This window comes from Strix aluco, chromosome 2, assembly GCF_031877795.1.
Source record: "Strix aluco isolate bStrAlu1 chromosome 2, bStrAlu1.hap1, whole genome shotgun sequence".
Classification (NCBI taxonomy): Eukaryota; Metazoa; Chordata; class Aves; order Strigiformes; family Strigidae; genus Strix; species Strix aluco.
The window spans coordinates 70,825,926-70,841,784 of NC_133932.1; the positions used below are offsets into that span (position 1 = coordinate 70,825,926).

Below are 15,859 nucleotides of genomic sequence, written 5' to 3' on the forward strand. Positions count from 1 at the left end.
TTTTAAAAAAAGCTTTATCACATTTAGAACACAAAAGGTTGGATTGAAATGTAACATTTTAGTCCCCTCAACAAAAAAAATTAGAAATTACGAAATGATACTCAGTTCACAAAAATATGAAATAACAACTGCATTCCAAGTCAAGAAAAAGTCACTGTCCTGTGAATACTAAGGAGAGGGCATAAGAACTGTTTCTACCTAGCTCTGTCTTCAGTGACTGTAATTACAAAGTGGAAGACACTAGGCTGATTTCATTATTCACTGTATTTTAAATAATGTAGGTTTTACCAATATTCAGAAACAGTTAAGGTTGTTACTTCTTTTTGACAGCAGCCTACTCTCTTTACTGGAGTCTTTCTCATGAGCGACTACAAAACATTCAACTTTTCTGGATTGCCGTACTTTGCCCAAGCAACACCCCAATTTAATGAAGAAATGCATTCACATAAACCATCTATAAAACAGCCTCCTATTTTTCTTTGCTGATTCCCCAGCATATTTCCCCAAACTGTTCAGATAAATATTACATTTTCAATATTTAATATTTAACCTGCAATTTTTATTCCTTTCTTCTACCCCTTACATTTGTGTGTATGTGTGTATAATTAATAAAATCGTTTATCATGGGAAGGACCTCTTCCCCTGTTTTTGTACATCATGCAACATGATAGGCCTCTGAAGAACTGGAAGTCACTAAGAATCAGACAGAGGGTAAAAGGGAATTTGAAACAAATTATGAAGTTTGCAGAATGATTTAGAAGCATAAAATAGCTGCTTCAAATATCAGCCTTTTTAGGTGTTGGAGCGAGAGGCTGATGACCATTTTCTTTTTATGCATTATGATATGTCACCGAGAGACTACCAAGCCTCGTACAGTCCACTGATTATCATTCACTGCTGTTGTTTCACATGGGCACCAGTGATACAGCCAGGAACAGTCTGAGGAGTATCAAGGATTACAGAGCCCTGGGAGTGGCAGTAAGGCACTGTGGAGCGCAGGGAGTTTTTCATCAATCCTCCTGGTCAAAGGGAAGGGGTTTGAAAGGGCCAGTTAAGTCTGGCGAATCAACAAATGGTTACGGGACTGCTGTCACAGCCTAAGACCACTGGACTCGCTTTGAGAAACCTGGTCTACTGCGGGCTGATGGGGTCCATCTGTTGGAAGGGGAAGAGCATCTTTGGCCATAGGCTTATCAAGCTGGTGAAGAGGGCTTTAAACTGGAGTTGCTGGTGGGAGGGGAACCTCAACCCATCCCACTCCTACCAGTTTGATGCAAGTGCCAGCAATAGATGCCCAGAGCCTGGGGAGGGATCACAGATCAGCAGGAGAGCACCTGAAGAGCAGCACAAAGGAATTCCAGCCACTGCAGCCAGTAGGTCAGCTTCATCAGGGGCCCAACTTAAATGCCTCTATGCAGACGCACATAGCATGGGGTATAAACAAGAGGAGCTAGAGACATGCACTCGCCTGCAGGGCCACGATCTTATTGGCATCACAGAGATGTAGTGGGATGGCTCCTATGGCTGGAGTATTGGAATGGAAGGATACAGGCTTTTCAGGAAGGACAAGCAGGGGAGACAAGGAGGGGGGTGTCACCCTCTATATCAGTGACCAGCTGGAGTGCCTGGAGCTCTGCCTGGGGATGGATGAGGAACCAACTGAGAGCTTCTGAGTCGAGATTAAAGGGAAGGCAGGGACAGGTGATGTTATAGTGGGGTCTGCTACAGGCCAAGCAGATGAGGCCCTCTATAGACAGATAGGAGCAGCCTCATGTTTACAAGCCCTGGGCCTCATGGGGGACTTCAACCACCCTGATATCTGTTGGAGGGACAACACAGCAGGGCATAAGCAATCCAGGAGGTTCCAGTAATGTGTGATGATAACTTCCTTCTCCAAGTGATAGAGGAGCCAATGAGGAGAGATGCTATGCTATGCAATGAGATGCTATGTTCTCACCAACAAGGAGGGGCTGGTGGGGAGTGTGAAGCTCAAGGGTAGCCTTGGCTGCAGTGACCATGAAATGTTGGAGTTCAAGATCCTTAGGGCAGTGAGGAGGGCGCACAGCAAGCTCGCTACCCTGGTCTTCAGGAGTGCAGACTTTGGCCTCTTTGGGGATCTGCTTGGCAGAGTAGCATGGGATAAAGCCCTGGAGGGAAGAGGGGCTGGTTAATATTCAAGGATCACCTCCGCCAAGCTCAGGAGCGATGCATCCCAACAAGGAGGAAGTCAGGCAAAACCATTAGGAGGCCTGCATGGATGAACAAGGAGCTGCTGGACAAAGTCAAACACAAAAAGGAAGCCTACAGAGAGTGGAAGCAAGGACAGACAGCCTGGGACAAATACAGAAAAATTGTCCAAGCAGCCAGGGATCAGGTTAGGAAGGCCAAAGCCCTGACAGAATTCAGTCTGGCCAGGGACATCAAGGGCAGCAAGAAAAGCTTCTATAGGTACATTGGTGATAAAAGGAAGACTAGGGAAAACATAAGCCCTCTCTGCAAGGAAACAGGAGACTTGGTTAGCCGGGACATGGAGGAGGCTGAGGTACCAAACAACTTTTTTGCCTCAGTCTTCACCAGCAAGGGCTCCAGCCACACCTCCCAAGTCACAGAAGGCAAAGGCAGGGACTGGGAGAAGGAAGAACCTCCCACCCTCTCCCCATAGGAGAAGATCAGGTTCAAGACCATCTAAGGAACCTGAAGGTGCACAAGTCCATGGGATCTGATGAGATGTATCCACGGGTCCCAAGGGAACTGGCAGATGAACTGGCTAAGCCACTCTCCATCATATTTGAGAAGTCGTAGCAGTGCGGTGAAGTTCCCCCTGACTGGAAAAGGGGAAACACAACCCCCATTGTTAAAAAGGAAGAAAAAGGAAAACCCAGGGAAATACAGGCCAGTGAATCTCACCTTTGTGCCCAGCAAGATCATGGAGCAAATCCTCCTGGAAACTGTTCTAGGACACATGGAAAATAAGGAGGTGATTGGTGACAGCCAACATGGCTTCACTAACATAAATCGTGCCTGACAAATCTGGTGGCCTCCTATGATGGGGTTACAGCACTGGTGGATAAGGGAAGAGCAACTGATGTCATCTACCTGGACTTGTGCGAAGCATTTGACACTGTCCCACATGACATCCTTGTCTCTAAATTGGAGAGACATGGATTTGATGGATGGACCACTTGGAGGCTAAGGAATTGGCTGGATGGTCACACTCAAACAGTTGTGGTCAACAGCTCAATGTCCAAGCAGAGACCAGTGATGAGTGGTGCTCCTCAGGGGCTGATGTTGGGACCGGTGCTGTTTAACACCTTTGCTGGCAACATGGACAGTGGGACTGAGTGCACCCTCAGCATGTTCGCTGATGACACCAAGCTGTGTGGTGCAGTCGACACACTGGGGGGAAGGGATGCCATCCAGAGGGACCTGGACAGGCTTGAGAGGTGGGACTGTGCAAACCTCATAAAGTTCAACAAGGCCAAGGGCAAGATCCTGCACATGGCTTGACCAATCCCATGCACAAATACAGGCTGGGCAATGAGTGGATTGAGAGCAGCCCTGAGGAGAAGGACTTGGGCAGTGCTGGTTGATGAGAAGCTCAACATGACCTGGCAATGTGCACTTGCAGCCCAGAAAGCCAACCATATCCTGAGCTGCATCAAGAGAAGTGTGGCCAGCAGGTCAAGGGAGGTGATTCTCCCCCTCTACTCCACAATCATGAGACCCCACCTGGACTACAGTGTCCAGCTCTAGGGCCTCAACATAAGAAGGCCATGGACCTGCTCGAGCAAGTCCAGAGGAGGGCCACAAAGATGATCAGAGGGCTGGAGCACCTTCCCTATGAAGAAAGGCTGAGAGAGTTGGGGTTGTTCAGCCTGGAGAAGAGAAAAGAAGGCTCCAGGTAGACCTTATAGCAGCCTTCCAGTACCTAAAGGGGGGCTACAGGCAAAATGGGGAGGGACTTTTTACAAGGGCATGTAGTGACAAAACAAGGGGTAATGGTTTTAAACTGAAAGAGATTTAGATTAGATACAAGGAAGAATTTCTTCACTATGAGGGTGGTGAGGCACTGGACCAGGCCGCCCAGAGAAGTTGTGGATGTCCCCTCCCTGGAAGTGTTCAAGGCCATGTTGGACAGGGCTTTGAGTAACATGGTTTAGCAGAAGACATCCCTGCTCATGGCAGGGGGGTTGGAAAGAGATGATCTTTAAGGTCCCTTCCAACCCAAACCATTCTATGAGTCTATGAGGTTGTCTTTTTACCCTTTTTGCCCATAACCTGTCTTTTTATACACATTTGGCCTTTACTTGCCTAAGCTCCCTACGTAGCAGGCTATTTTGCATTCCAGAATGAGGTGTCCATTGCCAAGTCTAAGAGACCAAACCAAGGTTTCATGTTTTCAGCTGATGGCAGAAAGCAAGAGCAGCTGCATGCCACGTACATGCAAACTATTCTCAGTACTACAGCAAAGAAGAAAGGCTTCCCTACAGTCAGCAGACATGAAGAACTGTTTCTAATCAGAATACACAATAAGTGCCCAATTCTACTGTTTTTCTGTCATCTTTGCTCCTGAGCCCATCTCCTACATCCTCGTTGCTACTTCAGGGATAAAACAGAGCTTAGAGCTTACTGTTAAATGTTGGCTCTGCAATATAAAACATACTTTACACTGACTTTCACACTGAAATTATTTCAGTGCTCAATACAGTGTCCCCATCTTGCAGATGACTATTACTTTGCCTAAAAACCAAAATGCTAATAAACCAACATCTGTTCTGGTATCTTCTTGGGAATTTAATGTTATGACATCAGCAATGGTGTTCACTAAGCAAAATTATCTTATAAAACACATCAGCAGTGAAGCATCTACTTTGAAGCTCTGGAACTCCAAATTCATAGACAGTTTGTTACATGCTCCTTTGTTCTTGGTAGCTTGTGTGTCTGGAATCTAACCAAACTTCTCTATATCAAAATTTAAAATGTATCAAAGATCATATAAAAGCAATGCAATTGGATAAATACATTCCTCATCTAGTAGAGTTCACAGTATAGGTCAGAAACAATATTAGGAAAAAAAGGGAAGATGTTTATAAGATTAAGACAATTAGGAAAACCAATCTTTTTTTCTGTGTAATATATGTAAAAATCCTACCTTGTGTGAATATTATGGTGCATTTTCACTTTTACAAAAGAAAAGGGAACTGACAGAAGTCAGGCTATGCTACAAGAGCAAGAGTAGGTGGCACAGGTTCAGATGAGCTTTTAAATACTAATAAATTTGAGGACATAATGAGAAAAAAAAACCAGTAGTTTTCAGGATTTTATTTCCTAAAACAGCAATTCCTGAAAGTAGGTTGTACATAACAGAATACAGTGAGCAAACACTCTCGTCTTACATTAAGTGCTCAGATTCCTTTTCTCTTTTGTACCTACTACACTTCTCTATTTGATTATATTTTAATAGAAGCTTTTGTATCTTTATCAGATTACTGATGATTCTATTAGAGCTTCTTTATTCTAATGTTCCAGTGTTCTTCTAGCTTAAGAGAAAACACACTATATGTTTCTTGCGAAGATGGAGATATAAATAGTCCTCCATCTTGTATTTCACGATTCCTTTTTTTTCATGAATAGAGATACAAGCAGAAGACCAGAGAGACACTGGAGAAAAAGGATGCGTTGGCATTTTGCCAATTTCACAGGTGTAGCAGAAGAAACCATTCCTGGTCTCTTTTAAACATGTCGTTATACCCCAGTGGAACAGAAGAGGGCACTCCAGCTAGTTCATCCCTTCCCTGCGGTTGGTCCTGCTAGGTAGGGTTCCCACTGGGTACAACTGCTCCTGCGATCTGGTGTATACAAAATTAAAAGCTGCTTTCACCTTTTCTCAGTGCAACTACACAAAATGGCCCGGCTCTCTACTACAGAGCAACTGTTTTTCCTTCTCAGCAGAATTCAAGAGCTACGCTCACCTTGGAAGTCAACCTGCAAATCACCAAAAACCTTTCAAGAGCAAAAGCCAAATAAAATTGCAACCCATGTTTATGCAAACAGGACCAATTTAGAGAGTCAGTCTCTGAGTATGGCACAACGGGACTCCAGAATAAACGGATGTACTCCCAGCTCCAAATACAGACAGCCTTACCTGAGGGATACTGTCCATCATGCAACGTAGAAACAATGAACGATGTAAATAGGCCAAAGTACAAAAAGCAGAGAAAGTCAGAAGTGGAAGAAATCAACACCACGAACACGTTTCAGGTCCTAAACCTTGAACAATGTATCTTTTCCCAGACTGTGAAAACTGCATGCAAGGATTCTTGTTCTCACATAACCTTCTCAACCAAATAAAAAAGTGGAGACTACACTTAACATGGTAACTCCATACCCTGCAAAGTCTAAATATCACAGTCGCCACCATCACCACTGAGATGTCATAACCCTCATGGGCTGCATCAGTGAGATGGACTTCACTTGTCACTGTTGAAGTGGCAGCTGCAGGGAGGACTTTCAAATCAAAACCACAAAAATCACTAGCAAAAAGGAGTAATTATTCCTCTTCGCTCACTCCTAACAAGCAATCATTCTACCACTAAATATTTTCTTCTGTTGAAGAGGAAACAAAAACAAAAGTAGAGCCAAAAGTTCTTTGGTTTGGGTTAAATAGTCACTAAAATCCTAACAGCTCTTTAACACAAGAGAAACACCCCTACAGTGCACATAACTGAAAAATAAATGCACACCAATGAAAAGACTGAGTCTGAAACATCACTTACAGATTTGTTGTCATCAAAGGCATGCTCTTCTATTTCCTCTTCCAATCTATCAGCTGCTTTCCTGACATCTTCTAGAATTTCATCAAGCATTGACAGGCTTTTGTTTTGATGCTGCATGTTCTTAAGGGCTTCAACCTGATGTTTTTCTGCTGCTAAGAGTTCAACGTATTCCATTTCTTCCTGTTGAATTTTACAACACACAGATAAAAGTACTGGCCAGGCCTTCAAGCAGAAAAAACATTTGACATAAATGTACACTTCTTTTGACACAAAACATCTTATGACTGGAACTGCAAAAGCAATACAGACTCTATAATGATATTTGAAGATTGCTTTCTCTTTTCACTGGGGGAAGCAGGCAAGAAAAACAACAACTAAACAAAATATCAACCAATTGCATTTTCTAATCCACCAAACAGTAGAGCTGCCCCAAGGTTACAATCCATAAAATACAAGAAAGAAATTACTTTGAGGAACTCTAGGAAACACTTCAGAGCCAAGTCAAGTTTAGAGCTCAGTGTTTTAGCAGGGAAGCATAATAAACTTGAAAGCATAGCTTTACTAGCAACAACAAACAAACAAATTGGAAGGAAAACACAATGAATCTTAATTTTATAAGCCATTTGATAAACACAGGAAGAGGTCTGTTTATGATTTTCAAAAATTACAACAACTGTGGAAACAGCAAAAAAAAAAAAAAAGCAAATTGGGAGAGACTAGTGATGAGCAGTCAAGCACTCTAGCTGAGATTCCTGTTTATGTTTCCCAAGAAGCAATTTTCCTATCAGAAGTAAAATACTTGACTTTGTCTATCTTTTCAGTTTGTGCCTCTTATGAACTTGCACTAACGACTTCTGAAATCCATTTCTAGGCTTCAGAAGTAAGAAAAGAGAAAATGTCAATGTTGTTTGATATGGTGTAAAAATATTTCAGTAGCATCCCTAATAAAGTTATAATGTTTCATTTATCTTTGAATGTTTCAGGTTAAAAAAAGAAATAAAAAAGTTTATTTATTGATCAAGACTGGACTTAACATTGCACATTCTACATGGTTATGAGACAAAACCAAGCATAATACTTTGTGTATTGACAGAGCATAATTTGAGGTTTTTTTGAAAAAAAGATGCTTCATTTTACATGCCCACATTCTTTTAAAGATGCACTGGTTGAGAGAGAGAACAACTATGAATGAGGAAACATATGCAATGGCAGGCTTTTTCCTTTCAGTCAGGTTCAGGACGATGAGAATATTTAGACGAGAGACCCTACATCTGTTCTTCAAGGGAGCCATTACTATTACCAAGGGAAAAAACACACTGGGCAAAAAATACAAGCAATCTCTAGGTCAGACTGAATTCTCAGAAAACACAAGTTTCTGTCTCCATTTTAGATGCCCTGCCATACCCAGTTAGAAATCAGATAGAACACAGATCTCCCTTAGGTTGCGTGTTTTATCTGCGTACCCCACACAGATATCTTAGATAACCTGGGCATCTAAAATGGTCCTAAACTCTTATGTTTAAATAACTGGAATGTCCCCTCCTCCACATGTTTGCAGAGGGACATTTTTCGCCTTGAAACCTGCAAGAGCATGCGTATAATTTAATCAATTCCTTGATGCCAAGACAAGAGCATGTTCAGTAGAGCCTGTAACTGTCGTTTAACCCTTTTAAAATCCTGACAGTCAGATTTAAAATCCTGACAGTCAACCTCTGGTTGTGATGAAAACACAGAACTGCTGTCTGTTGGTGTTTAGAATTACCATAGTTACACCAGCATGATGAAAATTACCCAGTTCCCAAAATAACTGGAGTTGGGAAAAATGTAACAATGTGTTTGGCCCAATGTCAACTGCTTTAGTTCTTATGCAACACATAAGCAAGAGACACAGTCACTCTCATACAGCCTCAAGGAAAAACATTTCCTATCTCTTGTTCTCTGCTAGCAGACACTGCTTGAAAGATGGAAAAACCAGCCCCTGTGTGAGCTGCAGATGCTTTCCTCAGTCAGCAACAACTTGGAGCATGAGATGGAATTGATAGGGGTTAGGTTCTTTCCCCTCAAAAACGGAACAGGTTTTGGGCAGAGGAAGCCAATCAGCCCTTTCTGACAAACAGGCTGAACAGAGCTAAACTGCAGAAAAATAAATAGCGCTCTAATTTACATGAAGTTAACTTTCTCTGAGTAGCAATGTAGAAGAGCTTTAAAAAAATCTGAGTTTAACTAAGTTTCTTTAATTAATGAAGGCAAAGGTTTTTGTAGTCTAATGAAATGGCATCTCTGTTTTCACCTACAGACCAGTGTCACAGCAGGAGAGTGGGACAATCACGGAGAATGGTGTCCTTGAAAAGGACAAACTATCTCAAACAGCCTGCTACATGTTGAGCAGAAGTGCATCACAGCACACTGTTCTGAAACTCATGCTGGGATTGGAGACATTTGATCACAAGGTACATATCAAACAGTCTTTTAAACAAGGTAATAAAGATAAGGATTGTGCACTAAACAGGAGACTGGAACGCCTAGAAACACATGAGCAAAATTAAGTAAGACTCTGGGGCAATGATGGTTAGGAACACAGTGTTGCTGTTGCTCTATACTGTTTAATCAGGGCTGAAAAAAACACATTCAGAAGAGGACACTACTTCTGAGTTATTTTTTCCATCAGTGTCTGCATACTAGGCACCCAAGAAACTGGAAGCTGATAAAAAGTAGGTGAGATTTTGTTGCTTCTTCCTGAACCTCCACACAGGTTCCTGGAGAAAAGAAAGTTAGAAGCCATCTTTTTGCTTCTTCCTTCCTCCCCGCCTCATTAATGATTCCGCTATACCTTTTCCCAACAGCAGAACCAACAAGAAATGCATCAGATATGCATACATATCCCAACACTAAACACTTCCACTCAACACAAATAAAATGAAGGGAAGAGTCCAGCACCCTCTACAGTCATTTGTATTTTCCATTCAATCACTGTTTAAAAAAACGGGAAGGATGTCTTATGAGTACACCAACAAAGTAATCATTACAGCAAAATGAAACTAGAACAAAATTGGACCTAATGTGTGTCTTCTGAAGTAAGAACAAGGCCAAAAAATGTATCCTGTGTAATTTTCATCTTTTTGGCATGCATTTCCCCACTATTCTTTGTTTCACTTCATATAACAATTGCAAAATTAGAACAACAAATATTCTATTTAAATAATCGCATGCATGACAGCAGAAGGAAGGGTATAAAAGATTGCTCATTCAAGTAAATATCTTGCTATGATAATACAAAAAAAGCCTACACAATCCACCTCTGCAGAAGTAAAGTTTTGAAAGGACATACATCCAAAGCACATCATTATACACACAGGTCTCCTTTTATGAGAAAAATGAGAAAGCATCATTCAAGTTCAAGGATAGATTACTTCAGTATTTTACAGTAACGTTGTCAATAATTAGGTAAGTGAGAAAGAAGATTCTGTCAGCTTCACTGCTGCTATTTTAATAGGTCTGAGAAAAAAAAAAAAGATGTAAAATCAAGTCATTTTCATGACAATTGCTACCATTTCTATGCAGCAGAGGCTGGCACCTCCATGAAGTGCTAATAATCGAAGTCATATTGAGCACTTCATAGGAACACACCTAGATCCAAGCTACACCCTATCCAAATTTGCCATAATTCAGTCTTTGTTTTCACCGCACAGACTACTTCAGTCTCCCAAGTCTGCATCCTAACTTCTACCTACTTCCACCAGCCTTTCTTACACATGAACTCTTGCCATCTTCCTCTCTTAAGATCTGCACATCTCTTACACAAATACCCTTCAGAGATTCTCCCAGCTCAGATGCTATATCCCAATTACATTTTTTTTTTCTTCTCTTGCTTCTTTGTGCAAGGGCAGCCTTTTTTTTTAGAAGACAGAAATCAAAGAAAATTCTTAATATATTCCTCCAGTTGTTGAGGCATAGAGCAAAGAAAAGAGCAATTTAAATACCAAACCAATTAAATGACATTTTCTCTCAATGGGAGACATTCAGGACACAGTCTGAGCACTACCAAGTCCAGTAGAGCGTGGCAGACTGTGCACACCCTAACGTTGTCTGCACTGACATGGGAACTCAAATTTTCCATGAAGTACTTGTGTTCAACTGTTACTCATCTGTGCTTTTCTTGGTAAAGTTATCTCAGCCAGCTCTTTCTTGGAAGCACCATTTTTCAAACCTGCACTTCTTAGGCTCAGAGTGTTATACTGAGATTTAATCATCTCATGTTTTCCACGTCCATTTTACTCACATCTATATGAATATGGAAATAAAAGGCAAGAAGTCATTCTGTTTGAATTGTAGATTTTGGTTGAGCAATTGTCATTTAAGGTGGAAAAAACAGTATTTTACCAATTTACAGCATTATTTCTGCTCTGATAATCCCACTGGCTTATCTAGTGCAACTGTGCTATGTGCACTGACTCACTTCTTGTATTCCTCTCCCTTTAACATAATATTTGCCAATTTATGGCATTATTTTCACTCTGATAATCCCACTGGCTTATCTACTGCAACTGTGCTATGTGCATTGACTCACTTCTTGTATTCCTTTCCCTTTAATATAATATTTGCCATAGGTTTTATGATTATGCTTAGCTTTGTTTTGAAATAAGAACTTCTAACTGCTAGTAAGTTTCAAGCTCTACACCAGAATTATTTCTAATTTTACTAATGAGAACAAATACTTTATTCAAAATCCATTTTAAACAGCAAATTATTGCAAGTTTCATGTAGATGCACTTTTTTATTAAAAGAGGTTGAAATCATGCCATAATAAAATTAAAATCACATGTAAAATATTAATACTCTAGTAATAAACATGAGGGAACTAACCTTAATTGCAGCTTCTCTCAAGGCTTCCAGTCTCTGTCTGCTGCTTTCTTTCATATTTACAACATCTTTGTAATCACCCTGTAGAGCTCTCTGGAGGCCATGGATTGCTTGAAAGACTGAGTTTTCACTTTCATTTAGCTCCTTTTGGAAAATTTCAAAGGTATGCACCTGAAAAAGTTTCTCTTCGTCTGACAGTCCTGCATCCTTCTCAACTGCTCTTATAGCATTTTTTAGTTTGTTGAGAACAACATTCTTTTGGCGAAGAAGACCAGACAGTTTCCGGCAGCTCTCCAAAACCCACTGCTTTCTCTGAGTGATAACAGCTCCTTTCCCACGGTGCAGCTTTATTGCATGCTTTACTACATCTTCATGTTCTGCAGGATTTGCTAACTGGCCACAAGGCAGGGAAACCAACGTCCACAGGGAAATAAATCCAGTTGCCTTCATTCTTCACTTTTTGTTGCTGTTGGGAGAAACTGATAATCCACAACTGCTCAACGTTTTCTGCTACATGGTTTCTGCATCTCCAGTGTGCATACCACGCTGCAAGATCGTACCAATCAGTTACCAAACATGATAATGCTGGGCCATTAGGTCAAACAAATGTAGAAAACAAACCTAAGACTGTGTCCTATGCTATGATCTTTAACAGAACATATATGGTCTTCTTCAGTCAACAGTTATCAAAACCAACAAGTAGCCCAGGGTTATTGATGGATTTTTGTTTTCCCCTTGACTATTTTGTAGATATCACCTTGTTTTAAAAACACGGAATGGAAAGCTTAGTCATTTCACAAGGTAGTCACACACACTTCTTACATGAGAGAAAAGCCATTAAAAATATTAAGCCATGATGCCATAGGCTGTACTTCAACCTAGCACCAGAACTCATTATTCTTATCTATCAGTAAACATCTTTTAGTTTTTCAAACCTATCCTAAGAAAGTGTATTTGTTATCTATACAGTCTCAGAAACATTAACACACGCAACTATACAAACATAATGAAAAAAAGCTTAACTGAAACAGATTACATTATAAATCATACTTGCAAATGAAACATTTCTACAGTAAAGAAACAGCAAAACTTCCTGGACTTCTGAGCACTACTAGTTTGGATCAAAGACCTTCACCTAAAAGGCTGCATGGCCTTGAGGCATTTTACCTCAAAGCTAATTATCGATCCTCATTATTTTAAAATAGAGCTATAAGAACATCAAAAGTAAAATCAATTCATTCATAAGTTCATTTCCCAAAAGCTACTTGAAGAACTATATTTAAACTGCTGTATTTGCTTTTAACGCCAAGCAGGATAGAGTTTCAAAACTAAGAACAAATTTCCTTCCCCAGATTCTACAGGAAAATACTGACATTATTATAAAATAACAAAGTTACATTTTCTTTAAAAAAAAACCCCAACCAAACACAAAAACCCACAAAAACCCACACACACCACAAAGCTAAGCATAACAATGTATAAATGTATGTACAAAATACACATTTATCACTGAAACATGGCATTCTAAAAACGCACAACACACACTACACGTTAATAGATCATCAATACAGCAGATATTTGCCTAAAACTTTAGCTTCAATCTTGATTTCTGGGCCAACAGCCTTAATCAGGAACCAATAAATGGACATAATCATCTGGAAGCAGTCCGCCTAAGAGAGAATCTTATTTCTCTATAATGTATTAGCAGTCACAATCACAAGGATCCACGCCAGCCATCGTCAACATACAGAATGGGATGGGAAGATGGGAAGCACAGCCATGCACTACTTTCCTTTTTAAAATGCCCTCCCAACTCTGTTTCAGGGAGAACTGAGAAAATCTGCCTGTGGGTTGGTTTATTTCTTTTCAATGCACGAAATACAAGCCAAAGTATTTAACTATCAGTAGTTGACTATGGGCTAGTGTTTAACAACATGAAGAGTTAAACATTTAAAATTAAGAACTGATTAAATTAAATTAGCAAAAGTTATTTTAATTTAAATTAAATTTTAAAAAATTAAAGTAGCAAAAGCACAGCTAGACCACTCTAATTTCAATAAAATAATAAAGTAGAAATATTTTGAGAACTTTGATAAAGCTCTGAGGTTTACTATTTTTAAGAGATCAGGAAAAAATAACAATACCCACCACCTAGCAAAATTCTAGAGTAGTGTTTAAGGAAATATTTCTTCATATATACAAAGTAATACTCTTCCTGTTTAACACGTTTGGGGAGAGATTTTGCTGAATATATTACAACCTACATCCTGGAAGAAAGAGGGAGAGGAAAATGCCTAGTGCAAGTTCAAGCTTCGGCTTGCAGGGGGGTGAGTAAAAGACTCACGCAAGACCACGTCTTATGTGGTATGTCAATCCACGTAACTAAATTCTCAGCACAGATTTATACTATTAAGCTTGCCCAGTGCTGCACTGTGGAAACTTATCGCCGTGGTTCAGACACAGTAGAGTTTTGTTTCATTAACAGTGGCTTTTACTTGACTAGCAAAAACCACTTAGAAGAGTGGCACCTGGGGCTGTGCTCAAAAGCTCTTAAGGGAATACTGACCTCACATATAAAAATATACGATATGCTTCAGAGTGCAAATGATGAGAAACAAACACAAAAAGCACTCCTCTCCATGCACCAGGAAGTATCAAATTTGAGGGAACTCCTGTCGTTTGGAGTCCTTTCTAAGCACAGCTTGTTTTCTGATGGATTACTGCCCCTCTTCCCGATCTTTCCTTCCTGAACACGACACTGTAGTACCGGATTTCACCAAGCTGCTCTCAGACCCTGCCTCCATGCAAGCCCCGATCCCCTCTTCCAAAACGCCTGCGGGTCCTCCTGCTGGCTTGCCACCACCCCCCCAGTTTTCTCAGCCCAAGCTCCCCCTCAGGACCCGCAGGGCCGCCGAGCCAGGGGGGCCTCGGTCCCGTCCCGCACCCACCTGAGGGCGATGGCCGCCGAAGGGCAGCTCCCAGCGCCACCGCCTCTCTTCGCGGCTTCCGGGCGGCGCCTGCCGGTCCCTCTCCCTGGGGAAGGCCGGTTTGGGGGAAAAAAGGGGAGAACGGAGAGATCTGGAGAGCTCGGCTGCGACCAGCCCCCTTCCCGCCCCCTCATGGCGGCGGAGGGCGGGAGGCGGCCGCCCCGCACCCCCCACCCCCCCTCACCCCGGCGCTCCCGGTAGCGGCACTCAACTTTCCGGCCCCGCGGCAGTAGGGACAAACCCACCGCCGGCTTCTCGCAGCCCCCACCTGCCCGGCAACCGCCCAGCACCCACCTCAGGGCGGCAGCTGCCCCGGCCACCGAGGCGGGGGGAGACGGAGGCGGCCGCCGGACTCGGACGCCGCTTCTCCCCCTCGCCACACTCACCTGAGGGATGAAGCCGGCAGCGGCCAGGGGAGCGCGGGAAGGTCGGGATGGCAACGCGGCGGGCAAGGAGGTGGGGGGGTGGCCGCTGACGGGAAGGGCCGAGGAGCCCCGGCCTTAGCAGCGGCCTCGCCCGCCCCCGCAGCGGCCGCCCCTCTCACCCTGCGCCGGTTACCGAGCGCCGGTGCGGCACCTTTAAGCGCAGAGTCAGACGGGATCTGTAGTCCGAGCGCCGCCTCGCGGCGCCTCACGGGAAGCGCGATAACGGGCTGTCCCCCTCACACGGACGGACACACGGACACACCGCCCAGTCCCTCATGCCGGCCCGGCCCGGCCCTGCACGGCGGGAGGCGCGGTGGCCGCTCCGCGGGGGGCGCGCGCCCCTGAATCCCGCGCTCCGCCTCCGCGCCCGGTGCCCCCGCGCGGCCGGCGATAGGCGGCGAGGGCGGGACGGCGCGCGCCTGCGCGGGGGGCGGCGCCGGGCGGTGAAGTTGGTCAAAGCGCCGGTGATAAAATGGTAGGTTGTGGGAGCAGGGGGGAGGGGGGAGGCAGAGAAATGGGGAGCGGGGGAACCCCAAACAGCCCCTAGCCACCCGGGCCAGCGAGCCGAGCGCCCCCGCGCCCCGCGGCGTCCCGCCACTCCCCTCCCTCCGCGCCAGGTCCCGCTCCCCTGTCCGGGCGGGGGGGGACGGGGATGGCGCCAGGCGAGTGGCGGGGGCGAAGGGGGGGGACGGACATGTACCGTGCAGAGTCGCCCTCCCGCCGCCCTCCTCCTCCTCCGCCGGGGCCGGGAGCGGGGAAGGTCACCAGGGGCGGGGGGGGGGAGGGGGCCGGGCGCCGCCGCCGCCACCGC

At 43.7% G+C, this 15,859-nt stretch overlaps 2 protein-coding genes across 11 annotated transcripts in view; one reads left to right on the forward strand and one right to left on the reverse strand.

Moving 5' to 3' along the window:
• TMCO3 (transmembrane and coiled-coil domains 3) overlaps nt 1-15,335 on the reverse strand; it is a 39,398-nt gene extending 24,063 nt beyond the window's left edge. For all 6 annotated transcript variants that reach the window (XR_012621994.1, XR_012621996.1, XR_012621995.1 and 3 more), the window contains exons 1-4: nt 15,010-15,335; nt 14,585-14,669; nt 11,640-12,182; nt 6,777-6,956 (exon numbers count right to left, since the gene is read on the reverse strand). Coding sequence is in view for 2 of the 6 variants with exons in the window: in XM_074815226.1 (XP_074671327.1) it covers nt 6,777-6,956; nt 11,640-12,086 (627 nt within the window). In the remaining 4 variants the exon portion in view is untranslated. The remainder of the gene's footprint in view (nt 1-6,776; nt 6,957-11,639; nt 12,183-14,584; nt 14,670-15,009) is intronic.
• Nucleotides 15,336-15,387: 52 nt separating this feature from the next.
• DCUN1D2 (defective in cullin neddylation 1 domain containing 2) overlaps nt 15,388-15,859 on the forward strand; it is a 28,144-nt gene continuing 27,672 nt past the window's right edge. The window contains exon 1 of one of the 5 annotated variants that reach the window (XM_074815234.1): nt 15,388-15,523. In XM_074815234.1, coding sequence (XP_074671335.1) covers nt 15,521-15,523 — 3 coding nt within the window. In that variant the 5' untranslated portion in view covers nt 15,388-15,520. The remainder of the gene's footprint in view (nt 15,524-15,859) is intronic. The other 4 variants (XM_074815228.1, XM_074815232.1, XM_074815231.1 and 1 more) reach the window with 4 other exon arrangements.